Genomic DNA, 13,210 nt, shown 5'->3' with positions numbered 1-13,210 from the left:
ATTCTGCAGGAAACGGACTGCACGCGTGTCTCACGCTGCACGGGAGAGATCCAGTGAGGAGCTCAGAACCATTCAAAAGACAGAGCTCTAAAGAAGAAGAGAACTCAGACCGTGCAATAGGAATAAGATTCTGCAGGAAACGGACTGCACGCGTGTCTCACGCTGCACGGGAGAGATCCAGTGAGGAGCTCAGAACCATTCAAAAGACAGAGCTCTAAAGAAGAAGAGAACTCAGACCGTGCAATAGGAATAAGATTCTGCAGGAAACGGACTGCACGCGTGTCTCACGCTGCACGGGAGAGATCCAGTGAGGGGCTCAGAACCATTCAAAAGACAGAGCTGTAAAGAAGAAGGGAACTCAGACCGTGCAATAGGAATAAGATTCTGCAGGAAACGGACTGCACGCGTGTCTCACGATGCACGGGAGAGATCCAGTGAGGGGCTCAGAACCATTCAAAAGACAGAGCTCTACAGAAGAAGGGAACCCAGACCGTGCAATAGGAATAAGATTCTGCAGGAAACGGACTGCACGCGTGTCTCACGCTGCACGGGAGAGATCCAGTGAGGAGCTCAGAACCATTCAAAAGACAGAGCTCTACAGAAGAAGAGAACTCAGACTGTGCAATAGGAATAAGATTCTGCAGGAAACGGACTGCACGCGTGTCTCACGATGCACGGGAGAGATCCAGTGAGGAGCTCAGAACCATTCAAAAGACAGAGCTCTAAGGAAGAAGGGAACTCAGAACGTGCAATAGGAATAAGATTCTGCAGGAAACGGACTGCACGCGTGTCTCACGATGCACGGGAGAGATCCAGTGAGGAGCTCAGAACCATTCAAAAGACAGAGCTCTAAGGAAGAAGGGAACTCAGACCGTGCAATAGGAATAAGATTCTGCAGGAAACGGACTGCACGCGTGTCTCACGATGCACGGGAGAGATCCAGTGAGGAGAACAGAGCTCTAAGGAAGAAGGGAACTCAGACCGTGCAATAGGAATAAGATTCTGCAGGAAACGGACTGCACGCGTGTCTCACGATGCACGGGAGAGATCCAGTGAGGAGCTCAGAACCATTCAAAAGACAGAGCTCTAAGGAAGAAGAGAACCCAGACCGTGCAATAGGAATAAGATTCTGCAGGAAACGGACTGCACGCGTGTCTCACGCTGCACGGCAAAGGCAGCGCACCCTGCAAACAGGAGTCAGCCCGGGCGCAAGAGTCGCTGGTCTCTGCTGGACCCAGCGCAGGAGAAAGGCAGCGGCTGCTGGACACTTTACTTTTCTACCCTACTGGCCCCGTTATAAGGGGGGAGTCTCACATTCGGGCCACGTCTGGACTAGGGCACACAAAGAAGCAGGCGCCCAGGGTGTGAATGTCGCCTGCTCCCCCTCTCCCCTCACACATCAGCTGGCTGACATCTCACAGGTCCAATTAAAAGCAGTTAATTTACACCGGAAGATTCAAGCGGTAATGTGCAGCTGCTAACAATTTTATTTTTGGATAATTCCATCAGCAGTTTCAGCAAACATGAAGATTAACATTTCTAGTCTGGATTTCAATAGTAATCAGAAAGACATTCAGATAGAAAGAATCCTAAATGCTCTGCTAACTACTCCCCACTCCATGTATCTAAGGGAATCAGGGCACTGCTGTGCTGAGCTCAACAACATTTCATGCAGGCATCACACTGATACACATAAAGCATGAATACAGCAAAGACAGCTGAAGAGCAGATCTTTATACAGCCCCATGCAGGCATCACACTGATACACATAAAGCATGAATACAGCACAGACAGCTGAAGAGCAGATCTTCATCAGAACCCCATGCAGGCGTCACACTGATACACATAAAGCATGAATACAGCACAGACAGCTGAAGAGCAGATCTTCATCAGAACCCCATGCAGGCGTCACACTGATACACATAAAGCATGAATACAGCACAGACAGCTGAAGAGCAGTTCTTCATCAGAACCCCATGCAGGCGTCACACTGATACACATAAAGCATGAATACAGCACAGACAGCTGAAGAGCAGATCTTCATCAGAGCCCCATGCAGGAGTCACACTGATACACATAAAGCATGAATACAGCACAGACAGTTGAAGAGCAGATCTTCATCAGAGCCCCATGCAGGCATCACACTGATACACATAAAGCATGAATACAGCACAGACAGCTGAAGAGCAGATCTTCATCAGAGCCCCATGCAGGCGTCACACTGATACACATAAAGCATGAATACAGCACTGACAGCTGAAGAGCAGATCTTCATCAGAGTCCCATGCAGGCGTCACACTGATACAGATAAAGCATGAATACAGCACAGACAGCTGAAGAGCAGATCTTCATCATAGCCCCATGCAGGCGTCACACTGATACACATAAAGCATGAATACAGCACTGACAGCTGAAGAGCAGATCTTCATCAGAGTCCCATGCAGGCGTCACACTGATACACATAAAGCATGAATACAGCACAGACAGCTGAAGAGCAGATCTTCATCAGAACCTCATGCAGGCATCACAGACACACACAAATCATGAATACAGCACAGACAGCTGAAGAGCAGATCTTCATCAGAGCCCCATGCAGGCATCACACTGATACACATAAAGCATGAATACAGTACAGACAGCTGAAGAGCAGATCTTCATCAGAACCCCATGCAGGCCTCACACTGATACAGATAAAGCATGAATACAGCACAGACAGCTGAAGAGCAGATCTTCATCAGAGCCCCATGCAGGTGTCACACTGATACACGTAAAGCATGAATACAGCACAGACAGCTGAAGAGCAGATCTTCATCAGAACCCCATGCAGGCATCACACTGATACACGTAAAGCATGAATACAGCACAGACAGCTGAAGAGCAGATCTTCATCAGAACCCCATGCAAGCATCACACTGATACACATAAAGCATGAATACAGCACAGACAGCTGAAGAGCAGATCTTCATCAGAATCCCATGCAGGCATCACACTGATACATGATCTGCTCTTCAGCTAGTCTTCATCTCCCGCCCTTGCAATCGAGCTTAAACTGTCTCTCCACTCCCTAGCCCTGATGCTTTTCGTTTTAAGCTCCCTGTTATTAAAACCTTTATCTTTTACAGCTCGCTGGCTAATTGCTCTCGAATTTCTCCCTGGTTAAATTTCAGTTCTTTTTCCAATTTTGTCCTTCCTTGTTTTATGTAATGCATACATCGTATGCTATGGTTATTCTTTTCAATGTAAACCGAAGTGATGTGTAACCTGTTACAAGAATATCGGTATATAAAAATGTTAAATAAATAAATAAATAAATAAATAAAGCATGAATACAGCACAGACAGCTGAAGAGCAGATCTTCATCAGAGCCCAATGCGGGCATCAAACTGAAACACATAAAGCATGAATACAGCACAGACAGCTGAAGAGCAGATCTTCATCAGAGCCCAATGCGGGCATCAAACTGATACACATAAAGCATGAATACAGCACAGATAGCTGAAGAGCAGATCTTCATCATAGCCCCATGCAGGCGTCACACTGATACACATAAAGCATGAATACAGCACTGACAGCTGAAGAGCAGATCTTCATCAGAGTCCCATGCAGGCGTCACACTGATACACATAAAGCATGAATACAGCACAGACAGCTGAAGAGCAGATCTTCATCAGAACCTCATGCAGGCATCACAGACACGCGCAAATCATGAATACAGCACAGACAGCTGAAGAGCAGATCTTCATCAGAGCCCCATGCAGGCATCACACTGATACACATAAAGCATGAATACAGTACAGACAGCTGAAGAGCAGATCTTCATCAGAACCCCATGCAGGCCTCACACTGATACAGATAAAGCATGAATACAGCACAGACAGCTGAAGAGCAGATCTTCATCAGAGCCCCATGCAGGTGTCACACTGATACACGTAAAGCATGAATACAGCACAGACAGCTGAAGAGCAGATCTTCATCAGAACCCCATGCAGGCGTCACACTGATACACGTAAAGCATGAATACAGCACAGACAGCTGAAGAGCAGATCTTCATCAGAACCCCATGCAAGCATCACACTGATACACATAAAGCATGAATACAGCACAGACAGCTGAAGAGCAGATCTTCATCAGAATCCCATGCAGGCATCACACTGATACATGATCTGCTCTTCAGCTAGTCTTCATCTCCCGCCCTTGCAATCGAGCTTAAACTGTCTCTCCACTCCCTAGCCCTGATGCTTTTCGTTTTAAGCTCCCTGTTATTAAAACCTTTATCTTTTACAGCTCGCTGGCTAATTGCTCTCGAATTTCTCCCTGGTTAAATTTCAGTTCTTTTTCCAATTTTGTCCTTCCTTGTTTTATGTAATGCATACATCGTATGCTATGGTTATTCTTTTCAATGTAAACCGAAGTGATTTGTAACCTGTTACAAGAATATCGGTATATAAAAATGTTAAATAAATAAATAAATAAATAAATAAATAAATAAATAAATAAATAAAGCATGAATACAGCACAGACAGCTGAAGAGCAGATCTTCATCAGAGCCCAATGCGGGCATCAAACTGAAACACATAAAGCATGAATACAGCACAGACAGCTGAAGAGCAGATCTTCATCAGAGCCCAATGCGGGCATCAAACTGATACACATAAAGCATGAATACAGCACAGATAGCTGAAGAGCAGATCCTCATCAGAGGTCCATGCAGGCATCACACTGATACACATAAAGCATGAATACAGCACAGACAGCTGAAGAGCAGATCCTCAGAATTTCATGCCGTCATCACACTGATACAGGTAAAGCATGAATACAGCACAGACAGCTGAAGAGCAGATCTCTATCAGAGCCCCATGCAGGTGTCACACTGATATACATAAAGCATGAATACAGCACAGAGAAGTGAAGAGCAGATCTTCGTCAAAGCCCCATGCAGGTGTCACACTGATATACATAAAGCATGAATACAGCACAGAGAAGTGAAGAGCAGATCTTCGTCAAAGCCCCATACAGGGGTCACACTGATTCACGTAAAGCATGAATACAGCACAGACAGCTGAAGAGCAGATCTTCATCATAGCCCCATGCAGGCGTCACACTGATACACATAAAGCATGAATACAGCACTGACAGCTGAAGAGCAAATCTTCATCAGAGTCCCATGCAGGGGTGACACTGATACACATAAAGCTTGAATACAGCACAGACAGCTGAAGAGCAGATCTTCATTAGAGCCCCATGCAGGTGTCCCACTGATACATATAAAGCATGAATACAGCACAGACAGCTGAGGAGCAGATCTTCATCAGAGCCCCATGCAGGTGTCACACTGATATACATAAAGCATGAATACAGCACAGAGAAGTGAAGAGCAGATCTTCGTCAAAGCCCCATACAGGGGTCACACTGATTCACGTAAAGCATGAATACAGCACAGACAGCTGAAGAGCAGATCTCTATCAGAGTCCCATGCGGGCATCACACTGATACACATAAAGCATGAATACAGCACAGACAGCTGAAGAGCAGATCTCTATCAGAGTCCCATGCGGGCATCACACTGACACACATAAAGCATGAATACAGCACAGACAGCTGAAGAGCAGATCTCTATCAGAGCCCCATGCAGGTGTCACACTGATATACATAAAGCATGAATACAGCACAGACAGCTGAAGAACAGTGGTGATGGGGCGATCTGATAAAGAAATTGAAATAATTGAAAGGTATAATGAATGCACAAGAAGTATTTTTCAGTAGGAAGGAAATTCTAGAATGAGGATCATGAGATGAGACAGAAGGCAGGAAGACAGAGGGAGGAAGATGAGGAAATATTTCTTCACAGAATGATGGTGGATACATGAAATGGGCTCCCCAGTGTGGGGGGTGGAAGCAAATCCAGTAACAGAATTCAAGGAAACCTGGGAGAGGCAGAGAGGAGCTGGGGATGGGATGGGCTCTGCGGTGCTGCTGCAGGAGGTGACCAGGATTAACCTCCTTTCGTACCACAGCTACAGCAGTAAGGAGATCCATTTCTATTTTCTAGCATCTAAAAGGGGCAGAAACTGCAGGAAGCAAGGCTATGATCAGGGCACGAGGCCAGTACTGCTGCAACTAGAGGCACCTGGGGGCAACGACCTGAGACCGAGCATCCTACAGATCCATCCCATGTAACAATGACCCAAGACTGAGGCTACTACAGACCCCCTGGGGCAACAACCTGAGACCGCAGCATCCTACAGATCCCTCCCATGTAACAATGACCCAAGACTGAGGCTACTACAGACCCCCTGGGGCAACAACCTGAGACCGCAGCATCCTACAGATCCCTCCCATGTGACAATGACCCAAGACTGAGGCTACTACAGACTCCCAGGGGCAACAACCTGAGACCACAGCATCCTACAGATCCCTCCCATGTGACAATGACCCAAGACTGAGGCTACTACAGACCCCATGGGGCAACAACCTGAGACCACAGCATCCTACAGATCCCTCCCATGTGACAATGACCCAAGACTGAGGCTACTACAGACCCCCTGGGGCAACAACCTGAGACCGCAGCATCCTACAGATCCCTCCCATGTAACAATGACCCAAGACTGAGGCTACTACAGACCCCCAGGGGCAACAACCTGAGACCACAGCATCCTACAGATCCCTCCCATGTTACAATGACCCAAGACTGAGGCTACTACAGACCCCCGGGGACAACGACCTGAGAACACAGCATCCTACAGATCCCTCCCATGTAACAATGACCCAAGACTGAGGCTACTACAGACCCCCTGGGGCAACGACCTGAGACAGCAGCATCCTACAGATCCCTCCCATGTAACAATGACCCAAGACTGAGGCTACTACAGACCCCCGGGGCAACGACCTGAGACCGCAGCATCCTACAGATCCCTCCCATGTAACAATGACCCAAGACTGAGGCTACTACAGACCCCCAGGGGCAACAACCTGAGACCGTAGCATCCTACAGATCCCTCCCATGTGACAATGACCCAAGACTGAGGCTACTACAGACCCCCGGGGCAACAACCTGAGACCGCAGCATCCTACAGATCCCTCCCATGTGACAATGACCCAAGACTGAGGCTACTACAGACCCCCAGGGGACAACGACCTGAGACCGCAGCATCCTACAGATCCCTCTCATGTAACAATGACCCAAGACTGAGGCTACTACAGACCCCCAGGGGCAACGACCTGAGACCGCAGCATCCTACAGATCCCTCCCATGTGACAAAGGCCCAAGACTGAGGCTACTACAGACCTCCAGGTGCAATACCTGAGACCATAGCATCCTACAGATCCCTCCCATGTGACAAAGGCCCAAGACTGAGGCTACTACAGACCCCCAGGGGCAACAACCTGAGACCACAGCATCCTACAGATCCCTCCCATGTAACAATGACCCAAGACTGAGGCTACTACAGACCCCCAGGGGCAACAACCTGAGACCGCAGCATCCTACAGATCCCTCCCATGTAACAATGACCCAAGACTGAGGTTACTACAGACCCCCAGGGGCAACATCCTTAGACCGCAGCATCCTACAGATCCCTCTCATGTGACAAAGGCCCAAGACTGAGGCTACTACAGACCCCCTGGGGCAACAACCTGAGACCGCAGCATCCTACAGATCCCTCCCATGTAACAATGACCCAAGACTGAGGTTACTACAGACCCCCAGGGGCAACATCCTTAGACCGCAGCATCCTACAGATCCCTCCCATGTAACAATGACCCAAGACTGAGGCTACTACAGACCCCAGGGGCAATGACCTGAGACCTTAGCATCCTACAAATCCCTCCCATGTGACAAAGGCCCAAGACTGAGGCTACTACAGACCCCCAGGGACAACGACCTGAGACCGCAGCATCCTACAGATCCCTCCCATGTAACAATGACTCAAGACTGAGGCTACTACAGACCTCCAGGTGCAATACCTGAGACCGTAGCATCCTACAGATCCCTCTCATGTGACAATGACCCAAGACTGAGGCTACTACAGACCCCCTGGGGCAACGACCTGAGACCGCAGCATCTACAGATCCCTCCCACGTATCAATGACCCAAGACTGAGGCTTCTATGGACTGAGACTGTGGCCAGTATAAACCCTGGACGGCCATGATTCTGACCTTGAAGCAAACTATTTATTTATTTATTTATTTATTTATTTATTTATTTATCTATCTATCAAGTTTTCTATACCGGCGCCAAGACGAGCCATCGCAACGGTTTACAAATTATAAAAGTGCAAAAAGTTAAAACATTCAATCTTAAAATCAATTGTGCATAAAATAACAATAATTATAAATAGTGACTAAAATGAATGATAAGAATATAAATAACTTAAATCCAAAAATATACATTAACACTGAAATTAGAAGAGACTAAAAGAAATAGTAAAAGAATAATAATGATCTCAGTTTCACTCCATATATGCTTTGCTGAAGAGTCAGGTTGTTAAATCTCCTCTCTAGCCTCAGATTCGTCGGTAGTTGCCAGAGACAATGACCTGAGTCTTTAGCAAACTACAGACCCGGGGGACTGACAACTCCAAGAATTTGGCAATCTACAGACCCTGGGGGCAATGACCCTGTGACCCTGACAGAGCCAGGACTAACAACCCTGAAACTGTGGCAATCCACAGACCCTGGGGGCAATGACCCTGTGACCCTGACAGACCGGGGGACTGATAACCCTGAAACTGTGGCAATCTACAGACCCCGGGGTCAATGACCCTGAGACTGTGGCAATCTACAGACCCCGGGGTCAATGACCCTGTGACCCTGACAGAGCCAGGACTAACAACCCTGAAACTGTGGCAATCCACAGACCCTGGAGGCAATGACCCTGTGACCCTGACAGACCGGGGGACTGACAACCCCGAGACTGTGGAAATCTACAGACCCAGAGGGCAATGACCCCGAGACTGTGGCAATCTACAGACCCCGGGGTCAATGACCCTGTGACCCTGACAGAACCAGGACTAACAACCCTGAAACTGTGGCAATCTACAGACCCTGGAGGCAATGACCCTGTGACTGTGACAGAGCCAGGACTAACAACCCTGAAACTGTGGTAATCTACAGACCCTGGAGGCAATGACCCTGTGACCCTGACAGAGCCGGGACTAACAACCCTGAAACTGTGGCAATCCACGGACCCTGGGGGCAATGACCCTGTGACCCTGACAGACCGGGGGACTGACAACCCTGAAACTGTGGCAATCTACAAACCCTGGGGGCAATGGCCCTGTGACCCTGACAGACCGGGGGACTGACAACCCTGAAACTGTGGCAATCTACAAACCCTGGGGGCAATGACCCTGTGACCCTGACAGACCGGGGGACTGACAACCCTGAAACTGTGGCAATCTACAAACCCTGGGGGCAATGACCCTGTGACCCTGACAGACCGGGGGACTGACAACCCTGAAACTGTGGAAATCTACAGACCCAGAGGGCAATGACCCCGAGACTGTGGCAATCTACAGACCCCGGGGTCAATGACCCTGTGACCCTGACAGAACCAGGACTAACAACCCTGAAACTGTGGCAATCTACAGACCCTGGAGGCAATGACCCTATGACTGTGACAGAGCCAGGACTAACAACCCTGAAACTGTGGCAATCTACAGACCCTGGAGGCAATGACCCTGTGACCCTGACAGAGCCGGGACTAACAACCCTGAAACTGTGGCAATCCACGGACCCTGGGGGCAATGACCCTGTGACCCTGACAGACCGGGGGACTGACAACCCTGAAACTGTGGCAATCTACAAACCCTGGGGGCAATGACCCTGTGACCCTGACAGACCGGGGGACTGACAACCCTGAAACTGTGGCAATCTACAAACCCTGGGGGCAATGACCCTGTGACCCTGACAGACCGGGGGACTGACAACCCTAAAACTGTGGCAATCTACAAACCCTGGGGGCAATGACCCTGTGACCCTGACAGACCGGGGGACTGACAACCCTGAAACTGTGGCAATCTACAGACCCTGAGGGCTTTTACCCTGCGACTGTGGCAATTTACAAACCCAGGAGGCAATGACCCTGAAACTGTGACAATCTTCAGACCCAGGGACAAACAACCCGAGATTGTGGCAATCCAGACAATGTGGTCAATGATCCTGTGACTGTGGCAATCTACAGACCCAGGAGGCAATGACCCTGTGACTGTGATTATACACCCAGGGACTGACAACCCCGAGACTGTGGCAATCCAATGACCCTGTGACTGTGACAATCTGCAGAGCTTGGGAGCAATGACCCTGTGACTGTGGCATCTGCAGACCCCGGGGGCAATGACCCTGTGACTGTGACAATCTGCAGACCCGGGGGCAATGACCCTGTGACTGTGACAATCTGCAGAGCTTGGGCGCAATGACCCTGTGACTGTGGCATCTGCAGACCCCGGGGGCAATGACCCTGTGACTGTGACAATCTGCAGACCCCGGGGGCAATGACCCTGTGACTGTGGCATCTGCAGACCCCGGGGGCAATGACCCTGTGACTGTGGCATCTGCAGACCCCGGGGGCAATGACCCTGTGACTGTGACAATCTGCAGTGCCTGGATGAACGACTGAAGACTGCAGCAAACCTACAGACCCCTGAGTGACAATGACCCAAGACTGTGGCTACTACAGATCCTCTGGGGCAACAACTCTCAGCCTGCGGCTACTGCAGACCCTGGGCGACAATGATCCCCCCCCCCCACCCCCGGGGATAATGTTCAGAACAGCAGACTCTGCCCCACCCCTGCCCCGGGAGACGTTGGGGCATTACCTCGTAGGCGTCCTTAATGTTCAGGGCCTGGCCCAGGGCTGCCACGTGGCCCACGATGCCTTTGTTCCACTCCAGGCGGATGCAGCTGTTGGAGGCCTCCTCCAGGGTGGAGCCCTCGGCCACGTCGAAGAGGCGGCTGAGGAGGAACCTCTCCTTGGAGCTGTCCTGGCACACCAGGAAGAGGGAGTACCGGTCGGCGGCGATCAGCTCGTGGATGTGCAGGAAGATTTTGTGGCACAGGGCCGCCACGTCCAGGTGGCTGGAGATGTCCTTCACCAGCTCCAGGAGCCTGGCGCAGCGGTCGCCGGCGCTGCCGCTGCTCGGCGGGGGGGGCTGCGGCGGCATGGGCGGCCTCCTCTCGGAGCCCGGCAGGAAGCTCACGGCGCCCACGCAGTCCTTCACCACGATGGGCCGCAGCGGCCTGTCGAACTCGGAGGCCGAGATCTTCCGGGTGGGCGTCTCGGGGCGGGCGGGCTGCTGGCCGGCGCCGGGCTCCGCCGGGCACCCTCTCCCTCCCTCCCTGCCGGCGGGGATGGTGTGAACTCTCTCAGCAAACCATGCGTTGACCATTTCTCTGGGAAGGGAAGGACAGGAGGGCCTGTTAATGTTGTAGCAGGGGGTGGGACTGGTAAATAATGAAAGCAGCCCTTTCATGGTGGGAGGGGGCTTCTCCCAGTAGAGAGAGACTGGTATGGTACTGGTGTGTGCTCCACCCTCTGCTCCTGTGCCGCCTCCACAGAGGCCGGGGCTGGAGAGGACCCGGCCTTCGACCACGGCAGGTGTGGCCTTATCATTCCAAAATCCCCCCAAACAGCGGAACTACAATTCCCAGCATGCAATGAGGTGCAAAAGCCAGACTAGCAGGTGAGGCTGCCTCTCACCCTGAGGGGCCGCTGCAATACGGTGCGCTCGGACGCGGGTTAAATAAGCGCAATGCAATAGGGGGATCAGCGCCTAATTAACGCGCGTCCGACGCGGAGTGAATACGATAGCGCTCATCACGTGCAGATGCGTCTGAGCAAGGCTTTTACTCGTTCACTCCAATGCAAAAAGATAAATGTGCGTCTCAGACGAACGTTTAGTGCTCACCTATTAACTCCTGCCTGGAGCAGGCGCTAACAGCCGAGCGCATTGAAAAAAAGTTACAGAAAAGCAGAAAAAAAACTTCTTTTCTGTAACTTCTTTTTCTTTTTTTTTACTTAAGAAAAAAAAAACCTCGGCAGATCGCCGAGTTCTGATAAACGACGCCGGTAAACTCGCCGTCAGTCTTCATAACCGGCCGTCTGCGGCGTCGGTTTTCATTAGTGGCAGACGGACGGTTATGAGAACCGACGCCGAGTTTGCCGCGGTGGGGTCGCGTTAGCTTGCGCGACCTTAGCGCCTCCTTGCTAGCGAGACCCCCTAATTTGGGTATAGCATGGCCCCCCCCCCCCCCCCCCGTGCGGGTGCCATGTGTGCGTTAAGAAGGCGGGAGCTGACTTGTTATTGCCTCGCCCCTTAGGAAGTGAAGGTGGTAAGAGCCTGCATCTCCCTGTTCCTTAGGAAGTGAAGGTGGTAAGAGCCTGCATCTCCCTGTTCCTTAGGAAGTGAAGGTGGTAAGAGCCTGCATCTGCCTGTTCCTAGGGAAGTGAAGGTGGTAAGAGCCTGCATCTCCCTGTTCCTTAGGAAGTGAAGGTGGTAAGAGCCTGCATCTCCCTGTTCCTTAGGAAGTGAAGGTGGTAAGAGCCTGCATCTCCCTGTTCCTTAGGAAGTGAAGGTGGTAAGAGCCTGCATCTCCCTGTTCCTAGGGAAGTGAAGGTGGTAAGAGCCTGCATCTCCCTGTTCCTTAGGAAGTGAAGGTGGTAAGAGCCTGCATCTCCCTGTTCCTTAGGAAGTGAAGGTGGTAAGAGCCTGCATCTCCCTGTTCCTTAGGAAGTGAAGGTGGTAAGAGCCTGCATCTCCCTGTTCCTTAGGAAGTGAAGCTGGTAAGAGCCTGCATCTCCCTGTTCCTTAGGAAGTGAAGCTGGTAAGAGCCTGCATCTGCCTGTTCCTAGGGAAGTGAAGGTGGTAAGAGCCTGCATCTCCCTGTTCCTTAGGAAGTGAAGGTGGTAAGAGCCTGCATCTCCCTGTTCCTTAGGAAGTGAAGCTGGTAAGAGCCTGCATCTCCCTGTTCCTTAGGAAGTGAAGGTGGTAAGAGCCTGCATCTGCCTGTTCCTAGGGAAGTGAAGGTGGTAAGAGCCTGCATCTCCCTGTTCCTTAGGAAGTGAAGGTGGTAAGAGCCTGCATCTCCCTGTTCCTTAGGAAGTGAAGGTGGTAAGAGCCTGCATCTCCCTGTTCCTTAGGAAGTGAAGGTGGTAAGAGCCTGCATCTCCCTGTTCCTAGGGAAGTGAAGGTGGTAAGAGCCTGCATCTCCCTG

At 50.7% G+C, this 13,210-nt stretch overlaps 1 protein-coding gene across 1 annotated transcript in view; it reads right to left on the bottom strand.

The window, feature by feature from the left end:
- Positions 1 to 13,210, bottom strand: part of PDE5A (phosphodiesterase 5A) — a gene marked incomplete in the record, with an annotated part of 312,739 nt that overhangs the window by 251,270 nt on the left and 48,259 nt on the right. The window contains 1 exon segment of the mRNA XM_029586150.1: positions 10,816 to 11,389. Coding sequence (XP_029442010.1) covers positions 10,816 to 11,389 — 574 coding nt within the window.

Source organism: Rhinatrema bivittatum, chromosome 1 (assembly GCF_901001135.1).
Source record: "Rhinatrema bivittatum chromosome 1, aRhiBiv1.1, whole genome shotgun sequence".
Taxonomy (NCBI): Eukaryota; Metazoa; Chordata; class Amphibia; order Gymnophiona; family Rhinatrematidae; genus Rhinatrema; species Rhinatrema bivittatum.
The sequence above is the reverse complement of the archived record's forward strand: the minus strand, read 5'-3'. Positions and strand labels throughout refer to the sequence as shown.